This window comes from Ovis canadensis, chromosome 1 (assembly GCF_042477335.2).
Source record: "Ovis canadensis isolate MfBH-ARS-UI-01 breed Bighorn chromosome 1, ARS-UI_OviCan_v2, whole genome shotgun sequence".
In the NCBI taxonomy this organism is placed as follows: Eukaryota; Metazoa; Chordata; class Mammalia; order Artiodactyla; family Bovidae; genus Ovis; species Ovis canadensis.
The window spans coordinates 78,065,124-78,090,078 of NC_091245.1; the positions used below are offsets into that span (position 1 = coordinate 78,065,124).

Below are 24,955 nucleotides of genomic sequence, written 5' to 3' on the forward strand. Positions count from 1 at the left end.
GATTCAGATAGGGACCAGTATTAGTAATCATAATTGTCTTTCTTACTGTTCTTAAAGAGAATTTTTTCCAAAGCAGGACTGATTACCTACACATTCTAGAAGAGAAAATATCCCAGAGGAAATAAACTGACCTCAAATCCCAAAGATTTGAAATTCTACTATTGTAGAGCATCTTGGTGACTATAAATTCAGAGGTTTCCCAAATTCACCTAGGTTCAATAATTCACTGGAAAGACAGAACTCACTGAAAGCTATTATATTCACAATCATAGTTATTCCAGAGAAAGGATACAAATTAGGACCAGACAAAGGAAGAGAACATTGGACAGAGGTAAGGAGGGGTCTAAATTCCAGTCATCCTTTCCAATTGTCCACTCCTGGTGAAGCCTTGGACAGTGTTGTATATATACGCCTAGCTAAAATCTATGATACTTCATGCAGAGTACTGCCAACTGGGAAAATTTACCTATGCTTTGGTTTTCATATTTTTACCAAAGTTTCATTATTTGGAATGCTTGATTGATTCTTTGATCACATAGTTTAACTCACTCTCCAGCCCTGATCCTCCCTGGAGAACTAGCAGACCTCAGATGCCAGGGTCTCATGTTAGCATAAATTAGCTCATGTAATTTGAGGAGCCCAACGTGAATAACAAAGACACTTCTCCTACTGGGACCTGCTGAGGATGTAGGCCAGAACTGTTTTTGGGTAAGACCAGATTCCTTACCATTCGTCACTAATATACATGTTTCTGAATTGATGAGGATGACGCAAGCAATGACAGTTGTTTATGGAGACTGTGCATGCTGCACGCTCAGGCTCTTCAGCCGTGTCTGACTCTTGCAACCCTGTGCACTGTAGCCTACCAGGCTCCTCTGTTCATGAGATTCTCCAGGCAAGAATACTGGAGTGGGTGGCCATGCCCTCCTCCAAGGGTTCCTCCCAACCTGGCGATCGAACCTGTCTCTTATGTCTCCTGCAGTGGTAGGTGGGTTCTTTACCGTGAGCTCCACCTGCGAAGCCCATAAGGACTTATACACATTGTCATTTTTAATTTCAGAAATTTTGTCAGATGCTTCTGAACATACGACTGAAGGGTAGAAAAACAATCAGATACAGTACTAAGTAGCACTTGTATTATTTATTTAGTTTTCAGTTCTGATATTTAATGACAATTTTATTAAATGTTGGGATAATTAAAAGACAATTCATAAATTTAACCTATGCTGTATATTTATGTACAATTTTGAGCTAATTTTATTTATGTATTTATTTTGAAGATCTAATTGGCATTTTTGGCAATTCATGAATTGAACAGCATCCCATCTAGCAACTATAAGGGTGTTTCCTGAGCTAATTTTAAATTACCATTAGCCATCACTACTCTGAGGAGGAGTTCATAGAATAAAATTGATATCAATTGCCAGGATGGCTCATAAGAGACCTTCACTGTTAACTGATAGCTCCACATTTCCAGTCATCCTTTATTGGTGTTAAGTATCAAACCTCCATTAGATCTAACCAGGTTTTTTCATTTTGGCATTTATTTATGTTTACTTATTTAGGGTCTCTGGTATGTTAAAATAACTTCTTTAAAATAAACAGTAATGATATTCCTTTGAAAATAGTTTACCTGAGATATACACTTTCATCCTTTTTGAAATTAAACTCACTAAGGATTTCAAAGAATAATGAATGCTGTTACAGTGTTTTGGGGTAATCATCTGAAAATGCACTCTGTTAAGATGTACTTTAAACATAGAGTATTTAAAAGGTTTAATTAAATGTGTTAAATCAGACTTCACTTATATATTTTAAACAAAATCTGTAGATGTGGGTTTATGTGGTTGCTGTTTCTTAAAAGACACTGTATATACAAAAACACAATTTCTAATAATTGGGGATTTAAGTTTTCTCCTTAGGCTGAAGTTTCATTATGTTTCATTTTATTCTGCTTGGATAGTAAATAGAGCTATTAAAAATTACACTAAGTGCTTTTTTCTAATATATGCGAGGTGCTTCAATACATTTTAAATATTATAACAACAGTAGATTAATATTTCTTGGGTGATGATAGGATTACAGAAAATCAGGTGAGTTTATGCTTCATTTTATGACTTTTAAAATACTGCTATGAATTCTAAAATTTTAAAAGTCTCAAGCTTACTTTGGATGAGTGCCAAAGAATTGATGCTTTTGAACTGTGGTGTTGGAGAAGACTCTTGAGAGTCCCTTGGACTACAGGGAGATCCAACCAGTCCATTCTGAAGGAGATCAGCCCTGGGATTTCTTTGGAAGGAATGATGCTAAAGCTGAAGCTCCAGTACTTTGGCCACCTCATGCGAAGAGTTGACTCATTGGAAAAAACTCTGATGCTGAGAGGGATTGGGGGCAGGAGGAGAAGGGGACGACTGAGGATGAGATGGCTGGGTGGCATCACGGACTTGATGGACGTGAGTCTGAGTGAACTCCGGGAGATGGTGATGGACAGGGAGGCCTGGCGTGCTGTGATTCATGGGGTCGCAAAGAGTCGGACACGACTGAGCGACTGAACTGAACTGAAGAATCTGCCTGCCAATGCAAGAGAAGCAGGTGTGATCCCTGGGTTGGGAAAATCTCCTGGAGAGAGAAATGACAACCCACTCCAGTATACTTGCCTGAAGAATCCCATGGACAGAAGAGTCTGGTAGGCTGCAGTCCATGGGGTCGCAAAAGAGTCGGACATAACTTACTGACTAAACTCTATATATATATATTCATACACACACACACAATGCCCCAAATTTCCATTACTTTGTATCTTTTACCTTTTTATTGTTCATCAGCCACTACTAAGTCATGTCCAACTCTGCAACCTGGTGGACCACAGCGCACCAGGCTTCCCTGTCCTTCACCATCTCCTGGAGTTTGCTCAAATTCATGTCCATTGAGTCAGTGATGCTGATGCTATCTACCCATCTCATCCTCTGCCGCTCTCTTCTCCTTTTGCCTTCAATCTTTCCCAGCATTGGGTCACAAAGAGTCAGACATGACTGAGCGACTTCACTTTTCCCAGCATCAAGGTCTTTTCCAATGAGTTGGCTCTTTGTATCAGGTGGCCAAAGTATACAAAGTTTCAGCATCAGTCCTTCCAGTGAATGTTCATGGTTGATTTCCTTTAGAATTGACTAATTTGATCTCCTTTCTGTCCAAGGGACTCTCAAGAGTCTTCTCCAGCACCACAGTTCAAAAGTATCAATTCTTCAGCACTTAGCCTTCTTTATGGTCCAACTCTCACATCCATACATGACTACTGGAAAAACCATAGCTTTGACTATACAGGCTTTTGTCAGAAAAGTTATGTCTCGGCTTTTTAATATGCTGTCTAGGTTTGTCACAGCTTTTCTTCAAAAGAGCAAGCAAATTTTAATTTCATGGCTGCATCACCAGCCGCAGTGATTTTGGAGCCCAGGAAAATAAAATCTGTCACTGCTTCCACTTTTTCACCTTTTATTTGCCGTGAAGTGATGAGACCAGATGCCATGATCTTAGTTTTTTGAATGTTGAGTTTTAAGCCAGCTTTTTCACTCTCCTCTTTGCCTTTCATCAAGAGGCTCTTTAGTTTCTCTTTGCTTTCTGACATTAGAGTGGTATCATCTGTATATCTGAGGTTGTTATTTCTCCGAGCAATCTTGATTCCAGTTTGTGATTCATCCAGCATGCATTTCACATGATGTACTCTGCATACAAGTTAAATAAGTAGGGTGACAATATACAGCCTTGTCTTACTCCTTTCCCAATTTTGAACCAGTCTGTTGTTCCATATAAGGTTCTAACTTGCTTCTTAGCTAGCATACAGTTTTCTCAGGAGGCAGATAAGGTGGTCTGGTATTCCCATCTCTTTAGGAATTTTCCACAATTTGTTGTGACCCACAGTCAAAGGCTTTCAGGCTTTCACTAGTCAGGGAAGCAGAAGTTTTTGTGGAATTTCCTTCCTTTCTCTGATCCAATGGATGTTGGCAATTTGATATCTCGTTTCTCTGCCTTTTCTAAAGCTAACTTGTACACCTGAAAGTTCTTACTTCACATACTGCTGAATCCTAGCTTGAAGGATTTTGAGTACAGCCTTTTAGCATGTGAAATGAGTGCAAATGTACGGTAGTCGAGCATTCTTTGGCATTGTGTTTCTTTGGGATTGGCATGAAAACTGACCTTTTCTAGTCCTGTGGCCACTGCTATTTTCCAAATTTGCTGACATATTGAGTGCAGCACTTTGACAGCATCATGTTTTAGGATTTTAAATAGCTCAACTGGAATTCCATCACCTCCACTAGGCTTTGAACCCTGGGTATCCTGCATTGCAGGCAAATTCTTTACCATCTGAGCCACCAGTGAAGCCTGGGTTATCTTTAGGCACTCACAAAGTAAGCATTGTTAAAGACCTTTTTTTTTTCTATTTAAATTTTTGTCAGCTTCTCATTAATAAAAAAATGTTTAAGTATATAAAAATTGAAATAATGGTATACCCATTTGCCTTCCACCTGAACTCAACAATTATTAAAATTTTGCATACTAGCATTATCAGGACACTTTACTCCTAAAATAAGGACATTTTTTCTAATTAAATTGAATCCCATTGTCACACTTAAGAAAATTTAAATTGATTGTACCATCTATATTCATATTCAGATATTTCCAGTTGTCTCAAAAATGAACTTTTGTAGGGTTTTTCTTGTTGTGATCTATTCAATTAAGGTTCATACTTTGTATCTGATTGTCTCTTTTAGCCTGGAAGAGACTTCCTCATACCCTGATGGCTTTTTTTCCCTGTTGTGACTTTTTGAAGAATCTGTTACTTGACATTATCCTTGATCTGTCTATATACTTGATTTGCTTTCTTTATTTACATTTCCTTTGAACTGGAAGTCTATAGGTTTGATTAAATTCAGGTTAAATGTTTTTTGAAAGAGCATTTCATGGATTATCTTACAGGTTTTATATTGTATCAGAAGACAAAATTCTAGATTGTCTCATTATTGATGATAATTGTTCAGTTAAGATTATGACTAATAGATCTCTAACAGCCTTTTATTTAATGTCTCTAGCATCAACTGATGATCTTAATTGAATCATTTATCACATTGAGGTGCAAAATGATGGTTTAAAATTTTTAATTCTCTAATTTTCTTTTACGTTTATTAGTTCTCTATTTTAAAAAGACTATTTTCCCTCCTTCCTTTTTCCCAAAGTCCTCTCTCTTTTTCAAGAATCAATGTTTTTGTTCTTCAATGTATTATATAGTCAGTTACATCATAGTTCTTTTTGAGTTCCTATTGTGAACCAGTAGCCAGTGTAAGTCACTGCAAACTAGCTTCTGTATCTTTTAGACATGACCGCATTAGTCTTTGAATTCTTCCTTTCTTCAGGTATAACAACATGTCCCAGATGTGCCTCGTACTCATCATGTTCCAAACCTGGGGAATATTAGCTATTTCTTCAAGAAGCCCTATCTATTCCTTTTCGGGGGAAATGAAATTTTAACTCCCATTTGTTTCTGGGCCATATAGGCATACCTAAGAAATAACATTTTTAAGAATTCATAAATTCGAATTGATGTTTACAATTAAAATTAAGCATTACAGGCTTTTTTTATTATTTTATATTTTCCTCTCTTTTCTCTTGCAGTGAAAATACTGCTTTTGAGTAAAAATGTATTTGCTTGTGCTGTATGCTGTGCTTAGTTACTCGGTTGTGTCCGACTCTGTGTGACCCCATGGATTGTAGACGTCCAGGTTCCTCTGTCCATGGGATTCTCCAGGCAAGAATACTGGAATGGGTAGCCATTCCCTTTACCAGGGGAATTTTCCCGACCCAGGGATTGAACCAGGGTCCCCTGCATTGCAGACAGATTCTTTACCAGCTGAGCTACCAGGGAAGTCTATAATTGCTTATATGTTTTACTTATAGCTTATGTTTCAGCACTACGTTCAGTTCAGTTCGGTTCATTCGCTTAGTCATATCGGACTCTTTGCGACTCCATGAATTACAGCACGCCAGGCCTCCCTGTCCATTACCAACTCCCGGAGTTCACTCAAAATTCACATCCGTCGAGTCACTGATGCCATCCAGCCATGTCATCCTCTGTCGTCCCCTTCTCCTCCTGCCCCCAATCTCTCCCAGCATCAGAGTCTTCCAGTGAGTCAACTCTTTGCATGAGGTGGCCAAAGTACTAAAGTTTCAGCTTTAGCATCATTCCTGCCCAAGAACACCCAGGGCTGATCTCCTTTAGAATGGACTGGTTGGATCTCCCTGCAGTCCAAGGGACTCTCAAGAGTCTTCTCCAACACCACAGTTCATATTACTAATTGGTAAACATACAAAATAAAATTTAAGATCTCTGCAATTCTCTGTCCTTAGAATAACAGCCCACTAAGAAAATGTAGCCAGAGTACAGTGTTCAAGTTAATGGAAATTACTCTTTTCTCTACATAGTTATGTTATCAATGTGATATAACTAATTTCATTTGTTTTTGTTTGTATTCAATTTTGTATTTGTTTAAAATTTTTATGGTTTTTGAATGTGAAGCATTTACATGGCTCAAAGTTAAACTATGTAAAAAGTACACTCAGAGTAACCTAGCTGCCATGCCTATGCTTCTACTCCATTCCTAACCACCTCTTATAGGTAATTACTTTCATTAGTTGCTAGTTTATTTTTCCTATGTTTCTTTTTAGAAAATAAATGAGTGTATATATTGCTGTATTTACTGTGTTTCTTTCACTATGTGGAGTGTTCCTTGCTTTTAAAATTTCTTTTTATCTTTAGAACATAAAAGGTTTTTATGTTCTAATGGTTTACATTTATACTGATAACAATTTATGTAATGCTGTAAAAGACCCCTTTTTGCTTTTCCAAGCTTCTACTATTGTTTGTCATCCTAGGTATTTATTTTTTTGGCCACACCACAGAACATGTGAGATCTTAGTTCCCCAACCAGGGATGGAACTTAAGCCCCTGCAATGGAAAGGAGTTAACCACCAGACCACCAGGGCAGACCTTTGCTGTTTTAGATGATATACTTTGTCTTCCATCTAATTGCCTTTATGACAACCAACAAACTTATTCTACTCCTTTCTCCCATCTTCCCATATTTATTTAGTTGCCTTATTTATTTGAAATTTTTAGAACGTAAAACATTTACACACTATTTTCTCATCCTAGTTTGTGTATCTGTTATAAAATTCAATATAGTTTAGTATACTAATATACTTTATAAATATATTTAATTACTTAAACATATTTAAGTACATTTAATACTCTTCAATACTTTACCCGAAGGCTTCCCAATCAACTCTTTGAAACTGGATGAAGCTTTTCTAGTTAAGTACTCAAGGAGGGCTTGTAAGTACAATATTCCTCAAGTTCTAGCATGTTTACACTTTCTAGAGCCTAGACACTTTAAGTACCACTTGACATACTATAAAATCTTGGCTCACACTATGTTTCCTTGAGTTTTTTTTTTAAATGTTGCTCCATTGTTGTGTTGCTTGGTGTTATTTTCAAGAAGTCTGGCACCACTTGATTTTTTTTCCCCTTTGGAAGAAATGCTTTTGTTTGTTGTTGTTGTTTTCCTGGAGGCCTAGGTAGTTTTTTCCATGTCATTTTCTGATCCTTATTTTCTCTATTTTTCTTCATAGCTGATTTTATTCCTCTCCTCTGTGTTTCTTACTTTCATGTTTTTAGAAACCCTGTAGTTTAGGATGATTTTATTTTTTCAGTATATTGCCTGAGTTTGCTCAAGTCTCATCTTCCTATTGAATTTTTAACTCAATTCTTTCACATCTGCAATGTGAAAGATTCTCTATTTAATGATATTTAATTCATATTGGAGTGATATACATACTTTTCCTCTGTTTCATATTTTCTAGAGGGTAGTATTTTCTATTAACTGAAAAGTTGTCATTCTCTGTGTGTGTGTGTGTGTTTTTAATAGACTTTTATGCGGCGGGGCTTTGGTGGCTTTTTCTGTTCTTGATGAAATAGGATTTTCTTAAGTCAGCAAGAACAGGTAGTTCTACAGAAGCAAGGTGACTGTGTCATAGTTAAGAAGGCCCTCTTCTGTTCACATGGCAAAATGCAATTTCTTTAATACAGGGCACATTTAGGGGGTTGGAGAAGGAAATTGCAACCCACTCCAGTATTCTTGGCTAGATAATAGCATGGACAGAGGAGCCTGGTACTCTACAGTCCATGGGGTCGTAAAGAGTCTGAGCGACTTCATTTTCACTTCACTTTTTTGACTTCACTTTCACTTTAGGGGTTGGATTCTGTAACACAATCTTGTTTCTTTAGGAATATTTAGCTGCAGCCACTTGCTGTTCTTTACCAGGGATTTCTCTCATGAAAGGTTCTAAGGAACTTTCCAAACATAGGTTTTTGTTTTCTGATTCTTGACTTTCTCCTTAATTTTGGGAACTTTAATATCCTTTCAAATCATTCCTTTTTGCATATGTTAGCTAATGCTAGTTTCTGTTGACTATCACCAGAGAACCCTAACTGACATGTCAACCTCTCAGTGTAAAGTCTGAATCTTCATGACCCAAATCACATATAAAGCCGCAAGAATTATATATTCACAATAAGTCTGGTAGAACAAGGCTCATCTCTCATGTTTACCATTGCAGCTCTTCTAGCACAATGCCTGGGACATTCTGGACATTCAGTGTGTGTGAAATTTTTATTACCTTTTTTTTAACAGCAGCACTTACTACAATTTGCGATTATTTTCCTTTTGTGTTTGTTTTATAGCCTGTCCCCCAGTATAATTAAGCTCTATGCAGATAAATACCATATCATTCATCGATGTATCTCCATTGTCTAGTAAAACAGTGACAAACAGAGGTACTCAAATATTTTTTGAATGACTGAATCAGTTCTTAGGATGATAAAACTGGTACAGCTGGATGAAGGATGATTTTAATAAAGAGTAACCACACAAAACATGGTCTTACCAGGCTTCTTCATTCATCCAAAACAAGCTCCTGGGTATTTAAATTATAAAATCTATCTCATCTTACTTTCTCTAAAGTTTAAAGTCAATTTCCATAAGAAAACATTTTAAAACAAATGTTGAGTTTACTTATTGTAGTAACACATAACTTGAAGTATCAGGCTAAAATGCCTTTCTTCTTCTTTCCATGGAAATTGATCTGTTTTCCATTTCTGGTCCATTATTAAAATAGAAAGGAAAATTCAATCAAATTTACTTTTTAACATTTTAAAATAATTTTAAGCTTACAGAAAAGTTGCAATAATAGTACCAAGAACACACATTCTCTTTACCCTATGTATTAGTTATCTATAGCGGTGTACCAAATTACCCCAAGGTTTAGTGGCTTATAACAAGCACTTTTTTATCTTACAGTTTCTGAGAGTCAGGAAACTGGGAGTGGCTAAGCTGGGTGGTCCTAGCTCAGGGTTTCCTGGAGTCACAGTCAGGGTGCTGGCAGGGGTTCTTATTGTTCTGTCACTCAGTCGTGCCTGACTCTTTGTGACCCCCATGGACTGCTACATGCCAGGCTTCCCTGTCCTTCACAGTCTCCTGGAGTTTGCTCAAACTCATGTCCGTTGAGTCAGTGATGCCATCCAGCCATCTCATCTTCTGCCACCCTGTTCTCCTGTCCTCAATCTTTCCCGGCATCAGGGTCTTTTCCAGTGAGTTGGCTCTTCACATCAGGTGGCTAAGGTATTGCAGCTGCAGCTTCAGCTTGAGCATCAGTCCTTTTAATGGATATTTAGGGTTGATTTCCTTTCGGACTGACTGGCAGGGGCTGCTGTCAGCCAAAGCCTTGATCAGGACTGGAGGACGGGCTCCTAGATGACTCACTCACGTATCTGTTGAGAGGGGGCCTCAGTTCCTGGGCACCAGGATGTCCCTACAGGCTGCTTAAGTTCTTCAGGACATGGCAGCTGGTTTCCCCTAAACTTGTGTTCTGAGTGAATGAAAAAGAAAGAGCTAGCAGGAAGATGCAGAGCCTTTTACGACCTAAGTCATTACTTTGCAGAGAAAGGTCTGTCAAAGCTATGGTTTTTCCAGTAGTCATGTATGGATATGAGAATTGAACCATAAAATTGAGCACAGAAGAATTGATGCTTTTGGAACTGTGGTGTTGGAGAAGACTCTTGAGATTCCCTTGGACTGCAAGGAGATCAAGCCAGTTGATGGTAAAAGAAACTAGGAGGCATATCTCCTTATATATACATACATGTTAGTTCCTAACTAAGAGTACAATAGCACCCCACTCCAGCACTCTTGCCTGGAAAATCCCATGAACGGAGGAGCCTGGTGGGCCGTAGTCCATGGGGTCGCTAAAAGTTGGACACGACTGAGCGACTTCACTTTCACTTTTCACTTTCATGCATTGGAGAAGGAAATGGCAACCCACTCCAGTGTTCTTGCCTGGAGAATCCCAGGGACGGGGGAGCCTCATGGGCTGCCATCTATGGGGTCGCACAGAGTCGGACACGACTGAAACGACTTAGCAGCAGCATCAGTATGCATCACCAGGCTTCCCAGGTGGCACTAGTGGTAAAGAACCGCCTGCCAGTGCAGAAGACATAAGAGACCCAGGATCGATCAATGGATCCAGAAGATTCCCTGGAGGCATGACAGCCCACCTCAGTATTCTTGCCTGGAGAATCCCATGGACAGAGGAGCCTGGAGGACTGCAGTTCATAGGGTCTCAAAGAGCCACACACGACTAAAGCGACTTAGCACGCACACACGCAGCATAGCATGCATCACATTCCTTCACTCCTTAAGACTTCGGTGTATATTTCTTAAGTTAAAGGATATTCTTTTATATAACAGTACAGTCATCACAATCAAATTTAACATCGTGATACTTTAATCTGAAGTCCATAGTCCACTTGTGACAGCTGTTCTTTTTCGCAATTCCCCCATTAAATTGATTTTTAAACAACCGGGTAAAACAAGTAGTGGGCTACAAAGGGTGCCCTCAGTTCAGTTCAGTCGCTCAGTCGTGTCCGACTCTTTGCGACCCCATGGACTGCAGCACGCCAGGCTTCCCTGTTCATCACCAACTCCCGGAGTTTACTCAAATTCATGTCCAGTGGGTCGGTGATGCCATCCAACCATCCCATCCTCTGTCGTCTGTCCCCTTCTCCTCCCTAGGTTCTATCAGTTTTTACTGGCAGGGAATAAAGAAAAGGTCCCATCTGGGGCCAGGGTGCTGCTGGAAACAAGCTTGCTTCAGTAGAGCTCCCGGTATCCCTCAGCCGCCGCCCGTGCCACGCAAATGAAAACTCATTTTATCTCCACTCTTTCAGCTACCTACGATTTATGGAAAACGATTTCAACGTCTCCTTCGGTTCCAGCGTTGGTCAGAACACAGCGGGAGTCAGCCCTGATAGCTGAGGACGCCTGGTTGAAATTCCAGTATAACTGTGTATCAGCTGTATTTCCTCGAGCATGTAACATTCAGAAACTTACAATTCTTCCTCGGTTAAGGGCTCTATCACGGCCCCCAGCGCCCAGGGTTGCGGTGAGGCCTGAACGAGTGAAGGGCATAGGGTTCCCTTCACCGGCAGCCCGCCCGCAGGTGGCCCTTTCGCGCGCCGCCCGCTTCCCTGCCGGCCTCCCCCCCAGCGCCGACCGCCCGGCGGCCGAGCAGGCGGGGCGCGTCACGTGGGCGGGGCGGAGCGCACTCGTCGGCCGATCGCACGATGTGACGCGCCGCCGGAGGCAGGCCGGGCCCTCAAGATGGCGGCCGGTGCCCCGAGCGGCTCGGCCCGGCAGTAGTAGCGGGACGGCACTCGCCGCTGGGGCCGGCCGCCCCGGGAGTGGCTGCAGCAGCGCCAGGAATCGAGGATGGTAAAATGACCCAGGGGAAGAAGAAGAAAAGGGCCGCGAACCGCAGTATCATGCTGGCCAAAAAGATCATCATTAAGGACGGAGGCACGGTGAGCTGGGGTACCGAGCCGGGGAGTGCCGGGCCGGGTCTCTTTCTGCTCCTGACGCGGCCGCCTGCGGTCGCCCCTGACTGCCCCCACCCCTCCCGCGGGGCCGGTGTCTCGGGCTCCCGGCTCTTTCCTCTCTCGCCCCGGCCTGCGGCCTCTGGGGCACATCCTCCCGGATGGAGAAGGCGCCCGCCTCTCCCGCACCTGCCGCCCTGCCCTCCGGCCGCCGCTGGAGGCCCTGCGGCCTCGAGCCTACGCGCGCCGCCGCCGCGGGCAGGAATCGACGCCGGGCTCCGCCGCCCGCCGCGCCCCTCGCCTTGGCAGCCTCGTCGGCGCCGTCCAGGCCCCGCGAGGCGGCGGCCGCTCTCTGGAAGCGGCCGGCAGCGACCCCTGCCCTCCCGTATGCTGCTCCCGGGGTGGCATCTGGCGCGGCGACCCCACTGGGCCCCCGTAGTGCGCTCGCCCCCTTTCTCCACGCCGTTCGGGGTCAGTGCTCCTGCTCTCGGCTGTGTCTGGTGCGGTAAACACTGTCCGAAGGTGGGCTCTGCTCCTCGCCGCCCGCCGTCGGGACTGTGACGGAGGACACCCGGGGCCTAGACTTCAGTGTGTAGTTTTGAAAGAAGAGTTACCACCCTCTTGTTTTAAAATCACCTGGTGTATTTTAAAACAAGAATACTCAGTAGAGTTGATCATGGCCTGAGGGTTAGAAGATCTTAGAAAGGAAGACAGATTGAGGACGAGAAAATTTTTTTTTTGCTTTTTAGAAATAGTGTCATCAAAATCAACTTTAGGCATTGTGCCGTTGTTAACCGGCAGGGGAGGTAGGCCTTTTAATTGAAAATAACTCACCTTTTCTTTTTTTTTTAATGCTGAAAATTCCTCGTTGCTCCTCTCTGGTCTTTGCTGCATTCTTTAATGTCAAGTTCTGAAGTAGAATAGTTTCACTTTTTCGAGAAATGTGCAGGAATGGTTCCTTTTATTCCATGTTTGTTAAGAGCCCTCCATTGCTAGCACAGTGCTAAATGTGTAATTAGGCCACCATTGAGGATTTGCTAAATTAATTTGAAATCAGTGACAACTTGGTTTGGACATTTCAGAATATGGCCCAGTCAGTATGCTAAAATTTAGAAAGCCTGGGACATATGTAGCAATTTCATTATATACCTTTGAAAGTGAAAGTGAAGTTGCTCAGTCGTTTCCGACTCTTTGTGACCCTATGGCTGTAGCCTACCAGGCTCCTTCGTCCATGGGATTTTCCAGGCAAGAGTACTGGAGTGGGTTGCCAGGGGATCTTCCCGACTCAGGGATCGAACCCCGGTGTCCTGTATTGTTGTCAAGACACTTCACCGCTGAGCCACGAGGGAAGTCTGTATACCTTTAGTAACTGTCAAATCTATAGATGTCGTAGCTTGGACATTTGGTGAAAAAAGAACCTTTGAAATTCAAGTCCTCAGATCTCATGTTTTAATTAAACATTAAAAACATTTGATTACATCAGTTATGAATTGTCAAACTTGGTTAGAACTTCATTGATGGGAGAGAAATGGCTTGAAAAAACACTCATGCCTTTACCAGTCATAAGGACTTAATATTTTAATTTCTTCATACAAAAATCAACAAAATAGAAGCAGCAAATTGTATTTTGTAAAATCAATTAATATTTGAGATTAATATTCTTTCTAAAAGATAAAGAAGCTGTGTTCAGGAAGCACACTTCCTTTTTCCTTGTAAAGTTCCATTTTGTTACCTCTCAAGTTTTTTTTTTTAACTCACTTTATAGCAATTACATCTTGTGAGATTTGGAACAGGTTTTTGTTTTTTTTAATCTTGGTATTTATTAAAGTTGTGAATTTATAGTTTGCTTTTGGACACAAAACACAATTTTTACCCCAGCAGTAGGTTTTCACGAGGGCATAGAGAATAAATGAACGCTTCTTTTGAGGGATGTGCGCATGGGGGTGTTATCATTCGTCATTTTTGTACCCTTATGCTGCCCTTTCATTCTCAGAGCACCGGATACCTCTTTAGAATAGGGACTTTGTTTATGCATCGTTTAATCCCACAGGGCCTACTGTGTGAATTTAAAGTGATAAAAACACATTTAGAGTGATTTTTAAAAATGAGTAGCAGATTCTAAAGATCACTTTTTAGTGTAATTTTATTCATTCCTATATATAATCGGGATATTTCTGTTTCTTGATGTGCCAGCGTAATTTTTTACACTGTTTGTATTTTAATCTACTCTAGCCATAAGTGAAAATACATATAATTATTATAGTCATAGAAATTGTTTTAAAATCACATTTGTTTTTCTTCTCTACTTAAAATTGATCAGATTACTGTTATGAACACCTTGGTGTCTGAGGCTGTATGGTCATACATGACAGGCTCTGAACAGTGTTTCACATCCCTGGCCAATGGTACTGACCTGATCCCCTTCCATTTTCTTCCTAGTGTTCAACAATGTTAAGATTATTTTGTTTTGTCCCCTGCAAATGGCATCTTTTTAAGCTTGATCAGCCAGTTGTAATGTTTGTAAAGCAAAATTAGTAATGAGCTGTTAATGATTTATCAAAAACCTAGCACATATTTGTTGTAGTTTTTAACAGTTGAAGAAGTGAACCTTTCTAAACAATCCAGGTTAATCATAAGTTACTAAATGTTTTTCTTTTCTTGAAATTGTATTTCAGTTGGCTCTGAAGCCTAGGTAAGACTGACTAATATGTTGTCTATTTGAGTAGTACGCAATTAAGGTACATTATATGAGTGTGTGATTCTATATCAGGAGTTCTTAACTTGGGTTTATTCAACCTGAAGTTATTTGTAAAATTTTCTTTGTACATCTTTCTAGGGAAATTCCATAAAGGTTTCATACTTCCTGAAAGTTTAAGAACAGTTGTTTTGTATGAAAACAATGTAAGTAACTAAAGAATAGTTTCACAGGTTAAATCAAATAAATATTTACTGGGCTTCCCTGGTGGCTCAGTTGGTAAAGAATCCCCCAGCAATGTGGGAGACATAGGCTTGATCCTGGATTGGGAAGATCCCCTGGAGGAGGGCATGGCAACCCACTCCAGTATCTTTACCTGGAGAATCGCCATGGACAGGGGAGCCTGGGGCAGGGCTACAGTCCATGGGGTCACAAAGAGTCGGCTATGACTGAGTGACTGTAACTGTCGGTCATCTAGTGTATACCATTTTACTGATGAAAGTAACTGTGATGTTATCGGTGAATTTGCCTTTGGAAGCATTTACACGTAGAATTGGGCTTTCCCAGGTGGTTCAGTGGGCAAGGAATCTGCCTGCTATGCAGGAGATGCAGGAGACATGGGTTCGATTCCTGGGTTGGGAAGATCCCTTGGAGGAGGGCATGGCAACCCACTCCAGTATTCTTGCTGGACTATGCCACGGACACGAGAAGCCTGGTGGGCTCCATGAGGTCGAAAGAGTCCGACACTACTAAAGCCACTGAGCAGGCACATGTAGGATTACTGTGTTTAGTTATGTCTTAATGTATGTAACATTTTGCCACATCTCTTATTCATTGCAGACCATTGAGGAAAGTTAAATTAAAACTGCATTCTGACGTTTTAGAATGCTTCTGGTTTTGTTGGCAATTCATTACTATGTTTTGTTGTTAGTTTAGTTACTAAGTTGTGTCAGGCTCTTTGCAACCCCATGGACTGTACACCACCCCACCCCACCCCCAGGCTCCTCTGTCCGTGGGATTCCCCGGGGATGGAACCTGCGTCTCCTGCGTTGGCAGGCAGACTCTTTGCCACTGAGCCTCCAGGTTGTTTATAAGTGTTCTTGGTAGAGCCTAAGAGCCTCAGAGTTATTTACATGAGTTATTTGTATTATCAAAGATAGAATTTTCCTTCCGATTTTTGAAGTTTGCTTGTTTTTTATTCTGATTTTTATTGTCTTGTGAATACAGAGACTACATCTCTAATAAAGTGAAAAAATGTAGATTTTTTTTCACAAGTGAATTGGTAAAGTGACTTTAAAGATCAGATAGAAAGTAAAGCACATGAGAATTTATTTATTCGAAGTACCTGACAAAAGTAGAATTGACATTTCAAGTATGCCCAGAGATGCAGAGTACCAGATTTTTATTCCTGATTTCTCTGATTTTATTCACAATAAATAGGAGTCAGTCAGAAACCATTTCAGAAGTCTGGCCCTAAGCTCTGATCCTTTGCACTCTTCACCTGCTAGGGTGACTGAAGGAGTCTCAGAATAGCTCTCTGAACCCCCAGAGAGCGGCCACTGGTTCCTAGAGTGCAAGTAAGCCAGGAAGGGGGCCATGGTGCCTTTCAGAAAGCAGTTCTTTGATATCACTAGCCTTTGCCTAGAAACTTCAGGATGTACACATGTCCGTGGCAAGCTTGTGGCAGGCAGAACCATGAGTGATTAACCTGTCTACCTCTGTGAGTCAACACGTGCTTTGGGGTTTGGGGGTTAATGAGTAAGCAGTTTTCTCCATTTATATTTCCAGTTTGTGTTACTGTAGTTTGAAAACCTGCTTCCCATCATCATCTGTGGAAATTCACTTATAGTGAAGTGTTGAAGTTTAGGGAAAAGAATAGCTTTTCTCAAAAATCATTCTGACAAGTATATATGATTTAAATTTTCAGTTATTGTAAAACTGAAGTTGTCTTCTAGCATTATTTTGAATTGGAAGTGTCAGTTAAAGTAACAGTTGACCGTTTCAGCCAGGGTACATGTATCAGGATCCCTAAAATAGGTTCGTCTCTTTCAATACCAGGTCGCAGTAGCTTATTCTTAATAATAGCTCTGTTTTCTCAATAGTGTATAAATACAGTTATGAATTATACCACGGGAAATACTTCTTAGGGAGTCTTTTTAGCAAGAGGTGGTCGATATTTCATCACTTAGCTATATAAATTGAGTAATCAGAGATCATACTAGGACCATTCTTGAGCTTCAGCTCTATCCTAGACATTGGTGACAGTTTGAGTTTTGTGTTAATGGTTTTGTGTTTTGTTTTGTTTTGTTTTTTTAACTTTTAATTTTATTTTACCTTTTTAGTGAACTTAGTTTGTAGTTATTTCAACTGTGTAACCCATTCAGTGTTCATGAGGATTAGCATTTAATGTAATGATGATTTAACTTGATTTAACAGCCAGCCAAATATTTTCCTCTTAAGAATAGAAAGTGCTGCAATAGATTGTCATCTTACTTATCTTTTCAAAATTTATCTCAAAACGGTACAATCATGGGACTTCCTCTGATGGTCTAGTTGTTAAGATTCCATGCTTCCAATACAAAAGCTGTGGATTGGGTCTTTAATGGGAGAACTAAAATCCATGTGCTGTGTGGTGTGCCCAAAAAAATAAAAATCATATGTAGCAATAACAATCTTAAGCTGTAGATCTTTTTAATTTTTTTTAAGTTAAAACTTGATCTCACTATATTCTTGTTGAATATTTGTAAGTGTATTTCATTCTATTTAGGAGCAGTCTAACCCATACCTCTTCACTTCTCTGACAATATACAAATATTGACTAGCTCTTTAAAATTGATCCATAACATGTCAGTAAGTAATTTAAAGGCTCACTGCAGATTAAGCCAAAGTGACTTAATTAGTATGCATGCTTGCCAAGTCACTTCAGTCGTGTCCGATTCTTTGCAACCCTATAAACTGTAGCCTGCCAGGCTTCTCTGTCCATGGGATTCTCCAGGCAAGAAAACTGGAGTGGGTTGCCAGGCCTCCTCCAGGGGATCTTCCTGACCCAAGGATTGACCAAACCCACGTCTTTTCTGTCTCCTGCATGGCAAAAGGGTTCTTTACCACTAGCGCCGCCCGAGAAGGCCCTTAATTAGTATAGTAGTGTCTTTGCATGTTTACAATGATTCATACCTTGAAGAAATTAAGGAACAGTTTTCTTTCTGTGACAAATGTAGTGAAACTTACCTTGCCTGATTAAAGTCACAGAAAATAAGAAAACACACTGCATGATACCAAATTTTAGCAGTAAAGTCTTATTTCCTCCAGTTATTCCATAATGTGTCAGGATCCTATGAGAGCAGCTTACAGTTACAGCATACTCTTTAGGAATTGGTTTTTTTTAGTATTCTTCCATGAAAAGTTCCAGGTCTTAGATGTCTGTGATTAAGCATTTTTGTGTATATGTGTACACACAAGACTTTTACATTAAATTATTTTAGTCAACTTAGTTATGTTTTGCTCAGAGAAAATTCAGCATTTCTTTCTGAAGATTTGTTTTATCCTCATTATTTGTTTTTGTTTGTTGTTGTGGCCACACTGTGAGGCATGCAGAATCTTCGTTCCCCAACCAGGGATCAAACCCATGCCCTCTGCAGTGGAAGCATGGTGTTGTAACTACTGGTCCTCCAGGGAATTCCCATCTTTCTCATTCTTGATTAGTAGCTTTTCAATATTAAATTTTAAGTTCAAAATTATTATTCTTTATACTTTATTTTGGTTTTTGTTATTTTCTCCCCAGCTTTTATTTTGAGAATTTTCAAAACTACAAAAAATTGCAAAAATAACATAATGAATATTTATTTGGCTATCCCATAGATTCATGATTCAACAGTTGTTCACATCTTGCTGCATTTGTTTTTCCTTTCTCTGTGCGTGCTTTTTTCATTTTTTTTTTTCTGAACCATTTGAATTAGTGGTAGACATCATGATACTTTATCCCTAAAAGTATCACCTAAGAATAAGGATATTTTTCCAGTAGTCATGTATGGATGTGAGAGTTGGACTTAAAGAAAGCTGAGTGCCGAAGAATTGATGCCTTTGAACTGTGGTGTTGGAGAAGACTCTTGAGAGTCCCATGGACTGCAAGGAGATCCAACCAGTCCATCCTAAAGGAAACCAATCCTGAATATTCGTTGGAAGGACTGATGCTGAAGCTGAAACCCCAATACTTTGCCACCTGATGCGAAGAACTGACTCATTTGAAAAGACCCTGATGATGGGAAAGATTGAAGGCGGGAGAAGAAGGGGATGACAGAGGATGAGATGGCTGGATGGCATCACCAACTCAATGGACATGAGTTGAGTAAACTCTGGGAGTTGGTGATGGACAGGGAGGCCTGTTGTGCTGTAGTCAGACACGACTGAGTAACTGAACTGAACTGAGTTGAACCACATAACTACAATATAATCACCATGTTCAGAAATTTAACATTGATAAAATACACTTGGGTAGTAAACACTCTTGGGTAGTTCATAGTCACATTTCCCCAGTGATCCTAATAACTACTTTATAGTCTTTTTTGGATGTAGAATTATTATGTTTAGTTGCCATGTATCTTCTGTCTAGAATAGCTTTTTGTTTGGTTTTTAAGCTTAAAAAAATATCAGTTGATTTTTTTTAATAGTCTAGGCCGTTGTTTTGAAAAAAGAGCCTCAGTTTCGCTTATTCTTATGCTTTTCTCACATGGTAACATCCGTTTAACAAGTAGGATTATAATGCCCAGTTACTAGTGGACTTCTTTCTCCTGGCCAAAAACCTGTATAAGTCCCCGATTCGTTGATAGGACTGTAACGTAAGTTATTACAGTCAGTATTCTCCATAACAACTGCTGGATTCATAAACTCATATTTATTGGGCAATTATAGACTTGGAATTTGAGAATTAGATGAGGATTTAGGTAGGAAATTAATAGTTTACCCCCCAATTGCTAAGAGAGGTAAAGTGACTTACTTAAGTCATCTGATAGCTTAATGTCTCTCTTGATAAGGGTTATCTAATCCATGAGCATGAAATACCCTTTCCATCTTAGGCATTGGGCTATGCAGAGGGATACTAACATGGTTAAGGTTGGATCCCTACTCCTAGGTGAGTAACAGTCTGTGATGATAACAGCGCATAACCACTGAAACTAGTGTAGCTCCAGACTTGAGCTCTGCAGTTGCCTGGATTGACTGCTCCATCTCTTACTAGCTATATTGTACTCTAAAGTGGAGATAGTAATATGTAACTTGAAAGGTTAGGAGGGGTAAATAAGACTCTGAATGTAAATCATTATAAGTCTTCAGTGATTTTTATTATTTTAATCTCATGTGTATGTACAGTAAACCCATGTGAGAGATGATACAGTATTGAACAGTGGGATATCAGAGGGTGTGTGTGTGTGTGCGCTCAGTCACTCAGTCGTATCTGACTTTGTGACCCCATGGGCTGTAGCCTGCCAGGCTCCTCTGTTCATGGGATTCTCCAGGCGAGAATACTGGAGTGGGTTGCCATGCCCTCCTTCGGGGGATCTTCCTATCCCAGGGATCCAACCCATGTCTCAGGCATCTCCTGCGTTAGCAAGCAGCTTCTTCACCTCCATGCCACTTGGAAGCCCCATCAGAGGATAGAGGATGGGGAGAAGTTGCAGATTTCATTAATGGATGTATTGCCCTTGTAACAGTGTTTAAATACAGTAACCACATACTGAATACCTGAAGTGACAGGTAGAGGAGACTTGCAGGGTAGTTCATTTCATTTCTGCAGACCCTTGCTAAGCACTTTCGTGCCGTGCATGTGTCGCATGCTCTAGACTGTAGACGAATAAAGCATAGGGCCTGCCTCGGAGAGCATGAGCACGAGAAAGGTAAAGTTTAGCCTAAAGAAAATGAAACAGCTACTTCACAAAGCAGAATGCAGCTGTAGAAGTTATCAAGTGTTACAGGATAGAAGAATAAGTAGATTTTTAAAAGGCTTAGCCAAAAGTGTGCGTGATGAACCATGTCTCATGCCCCCATAAGAAAGAAGTTACTCAGCTGAATGGACTTTTTATATAATAATTATTATGTTTTTAGGTGGAATATCTTGGCATTTGGGGTTGGGTATGTGTTCGTTTATCCAGAATTTTTCACACTGTACCTCTTTAATTCTTTCAAGAATCCTCAAATCTCATCTGTTGAAATGATCTCATTATGCTGAACCTTGTAGTCTTGATGCTATAAACATTGGTCAGATATTTTCCCCCTAACCTGTCTGTTAACCCTCTTTCCCTGGTCTTTCTCCTCAGGCCATGACCCTTGTATTCTTTCCAAATTGTCCTGAAATTTTGATTTTGGATTGCTGTTCCGTTAAACCTACCAGCCTTATGTCAAAAGTCCTACCTCGAACTTTTTGTAATTACAGACTAGCAAAATATTTTTAAAATTTGTTAATTTTATTAAGATCTTATATTACTTTTGAATTTATTTAAAACAGGATAGATAGATGTGTATATAATAATAGCTCTCAAAATTACCAGTCCCTTGGGGCAAGGAACTCTCTCTCCCCCTGCCCTGCTTTAAAATATTGGATTAATCAAGAAGTTTCTACAGTTTTTTCCATGCCATCTTACACAGACACCCACACACACTTTTTTTTCCCACCTCTGGGGACGTATGAGAGAATGGCTTAGGAGGGCCAAGCATATACAACTACCTATCTTTTTCCATTCTAGTTTTACACAGTAGTTTTTCTCTTAGATAAATAAAACATTTTCCTCTTATTTAAAGTACAATCATGCCTGTTAGAAAAGGTTTAGAAAACTCAGAACAATATAATAAATAATTTTATGTCACTTAAAATCACTACCTAGTATAAACACTATTAACATTGAGGTTTTTATTTTGTTTTTCATAGTTGAAATTATTCTACATATACAGTTTTATATCCTGCTTTGATTTTTTTTTAATTTAACATTGTCATAAACATGTTAACATGTCATTATAGATTCTCCATAAACAGTTTTTGGCTGCATATTATTCTGTGATTTATATACCATGATTTGATTATAGGATATATAATTAGGTTGAACATTTAGATTTATGTGTTTCCTACTATAAGTGATGCTGCTATGAACATCTTTATGGTGAAACTTTTTCTGAGTGGTTATTTCTGTGATAGAATTTTATGAGCTGTTTTATAAATTGTTTATATTCTTTTATAGTGTCTTAAGTGCTTTTGTATTGGTTTTCATGAATGCTTTACCTAGTTAAGATATTAATCTTCTGCTGTTTCTCGAATCTTACTTCGTTTTCTTTAAATTCAGCTAATGCTCTCCATGTTTTTCTCAGATCAATATGCCTAAAACGAATTGATCTTTTATTCTTTCCGCTTTCCTCACTGTCCAACTGACTAGGCAGAAGCTGAAATCTTTTCATCTTCGATCTTCTCTACCCTCCTCTGCTACATCTAGTCATACCCAAACTGAGGGCTTATACTGTCTCTGAAATATGTTTTGTGTCTGTACAGTTTGCTCCATCCCCACTACCTCTGTCTTATTTCTCTGTGAAGTTTTCCCAGCACTGTCCTTGGGTGATTAAGATTGCTTCACTGAAGCAGCCACTTTTAACACGCTTATTTTCTTCTAGGCTTTTGGCTCTATGTGTATATTTATACACATTGTCATGTAATTATCATCTTACTGTTCATTAGCATTTCCCAGACAGTTCTCTAAGAAACTCAGGTGTTCTTGACATACCGTCTTTTGTATGACAGAAGGATTTCATGGTCAAATTTGGAAAACAGTGCATACTGTAGCTTTCTGGAGATTCATAATATGCATTAGTGTGTTAAAGGCCCTGAGAAGTTCTAAGTATTCTAATAGGTATTAAATATATGTGATGATGAACAGAACTAGTTTGGAGCTTACGAAATCCTACGGACTTTTTCCCTAACCTTGTCTTACTGTACTTGCTCTGTTTGGTACTGGGCATTATTGTTTCCTCTCTAAAACTGCTCCTTTGTCACCTGTGACACTGTATTCTCTTGATGCTCCGGATATTTCTCTGATGGCTCCTTCTTTATTTTCATGTTTCTTTTCCTCTGCCCAATACAGTAGACCCATGAATGTGGGTTTGAACTGCATGGGTCCACTTATATATGAATTTTTTTTTTCCCCAATAAATACATACTACATGGTCTGCAGTTGGTTGAATCTGCAGATGGGAGAGCCTGGATACAGAGGGCTGGCTGTGAATTTATATGTGGATTTCTGACTGTATGAGGCCTGATGCCCCTAACCCCTGTACTTGGTGATTCTTGACTAAGCTGGTCCCCCTGTCTTTTCACACTTTATCTCACCTACTCTGGTGGTTTCAAACATCATATTTGCTAATGACTAATTGTTTTAGTCAGCCCTCAAAGGACAGTAGAAATGTTTTAAGTGCAAGGGCTATCTCTTATATACAATCTGAAGTAATTTTGAGCCTTCTAGGGGAAGACAAGCTAGGAAGCTACCAGCCTCCACTAGTAGAAAACCAGACTAAAAAACTGGAAAGTCGTCTTGACTCTCCTCACATTTGTCAAATTCTGTTTCAAATCCTGAATTCTCATATCCATTTCCTCCCCTCCAGCGTCCATGCCACACCCCTATTTCATGCTTTCATCATCTCGTGTGTGAACTGATTCAAATAGCTTGCTTCTGTGTGTAGTTTGCTGTTCAGTTACACCCTTTAGAAAATCACCACGACGTATTGACAAATGCAGGTCTCATCACTCAGTTCTCTTGCTTAAAACCCTTAAGTGGCTTTCCTGTATCTCTAGAGTGAAGACAAGAACCTCCTTAACAAAGGATAGAGCCGTCTTTTCTCTCTTCCCTTAACCTTTAACTGCCACGGCTGTTGTTTACTTCATCTGGTTTTTTTTCTCTAATGTAATTGTCCACACTACTTCATTGTCTTGCAATAACGTTTTCTTGGTTCCTAACTTGTATGGATTAATATCGCCTTTATTGCAGTTTTGTATAAGCAGATGATTATAGTGAGACTTCTTTCTCTCTAGACTGAGCTCCTGAGATCAAGGAGTGTGTTTTACTTCTAGCACCTCTGGTGCTACAAACTCATTCCTCATCATGGACCTTCAACTCTTATGTCTCCCGAATCCCACCCCACCTCTGTTGAATCTAATTCCTCAGCTGCAGGTTCTACTAAGGGAGGTTCCAGGTACCTAAATTCTGCAGGTTGGGAGAGACATCTACTTTTTTCAAATGATGTAGCACCATTTTTAGTGTACAGAGAAATCCAAACAGTGTTAATATTTTGCACATAAGACTGAGTATGTTGAATATGTTGCAGGAAGAGGAACCCCTTCCAGGGTCCAAGAGTGTATGTTCTTGTCTAACACTGGAAATGAATTGTCTGAGGAGACACACGTGGTGACAAAGTAGGAGACTTTATTGGGAAGGGGTGCCTAGGCAGAGACCAGCAGGGTCCGAGAGCCCAAGAAGGTTGCTTTGCCACCTGGCTCTCAGTCTTGGGTAGTTATGGTGATGGGGTTTGTTTTTGGGTCATCAGGACTTCCCTGGTGGCTCAGACGGTAAAGCATCTGTCTACAATGCGGGAGACCTGGGTTGGATCCCTGGGTCACGAAGATTCCCTGGAGAAAAAAAAGGCAACCCACTCCAGTACTCTTGTCTGGAAAATCCCATGGACAGAGAAGCTTGGTGCAGGCCACTGTCAATGGGGTTGCAAAGAGTCGGGCACGACTGAGCGACTTCACTTTCACTGGCCAGTCATTCTGACTCAGGGTCCTTCCTGGCGGTTCATGCATCACTCAGCCAAGGTGGATTCTAGTGAGAAGGACTCGCAGGTTGGTAGGACACAGGGGCTGGTGTTTCCGCTCTTCTTTTGACTTCTTGCAAATTCTTTTGATTGGTGATAACTTGTTAGTTTGCATTCCTTACCAGGACCTCTTTGTTAAGACAACTTATGCAAGTGACTGCTATCTTGCCTGGCCACGGTGGCTAGTGTCAGTCAGCGTTTCCTCTAACAAATGTATTTTTTAAACCTAAGTATGAGATTGTTATGTGTATTGATTAAACTTGTTCTTCTGTTACACAAACTTGTCAGTGGAGACAGAGTTAATGTTACAGGTCGTTTGCTTTTCTATCAATTTAGTATTGTCTTTAGAAATACAAAATCCAACAATTGAAGTAATTTTTTAAATATGATTTTATTTACTTATTTTTGGCTGTGCTGAGTCTTAGTTGCTGTGCAAGCTTTTCTCTAGT

General features: G+C 40.1%; 1 protein-coding gene across 1 annotated transcript in view; it reads left to right on the top strand.

Moving 5' to 3' along the window:
• Nucleotides 1–11,535: 11,535 nt before the first annotated feature.
• MFSD14A (major facilitator superfamily domain containing 14A) overlaps nucleotides 11,536–24,955 on the top strand; it is a 46,968-nt gene continuing 33,548 nt past the window's right edge. Inside the window, exon 1 of the mRNA XM_069598627.1 lies at nucleotides 11,536–11,962. Coding sequence (XP_069454728.1) covers nucleotides 11,879–11,962 — 84 coding nt within the window. The 5' untranslated portion in view covers nucleotides 11,536–11,878. The remainder of the gene's footprint in view (nucleotides 11,963–24,955) is intronic.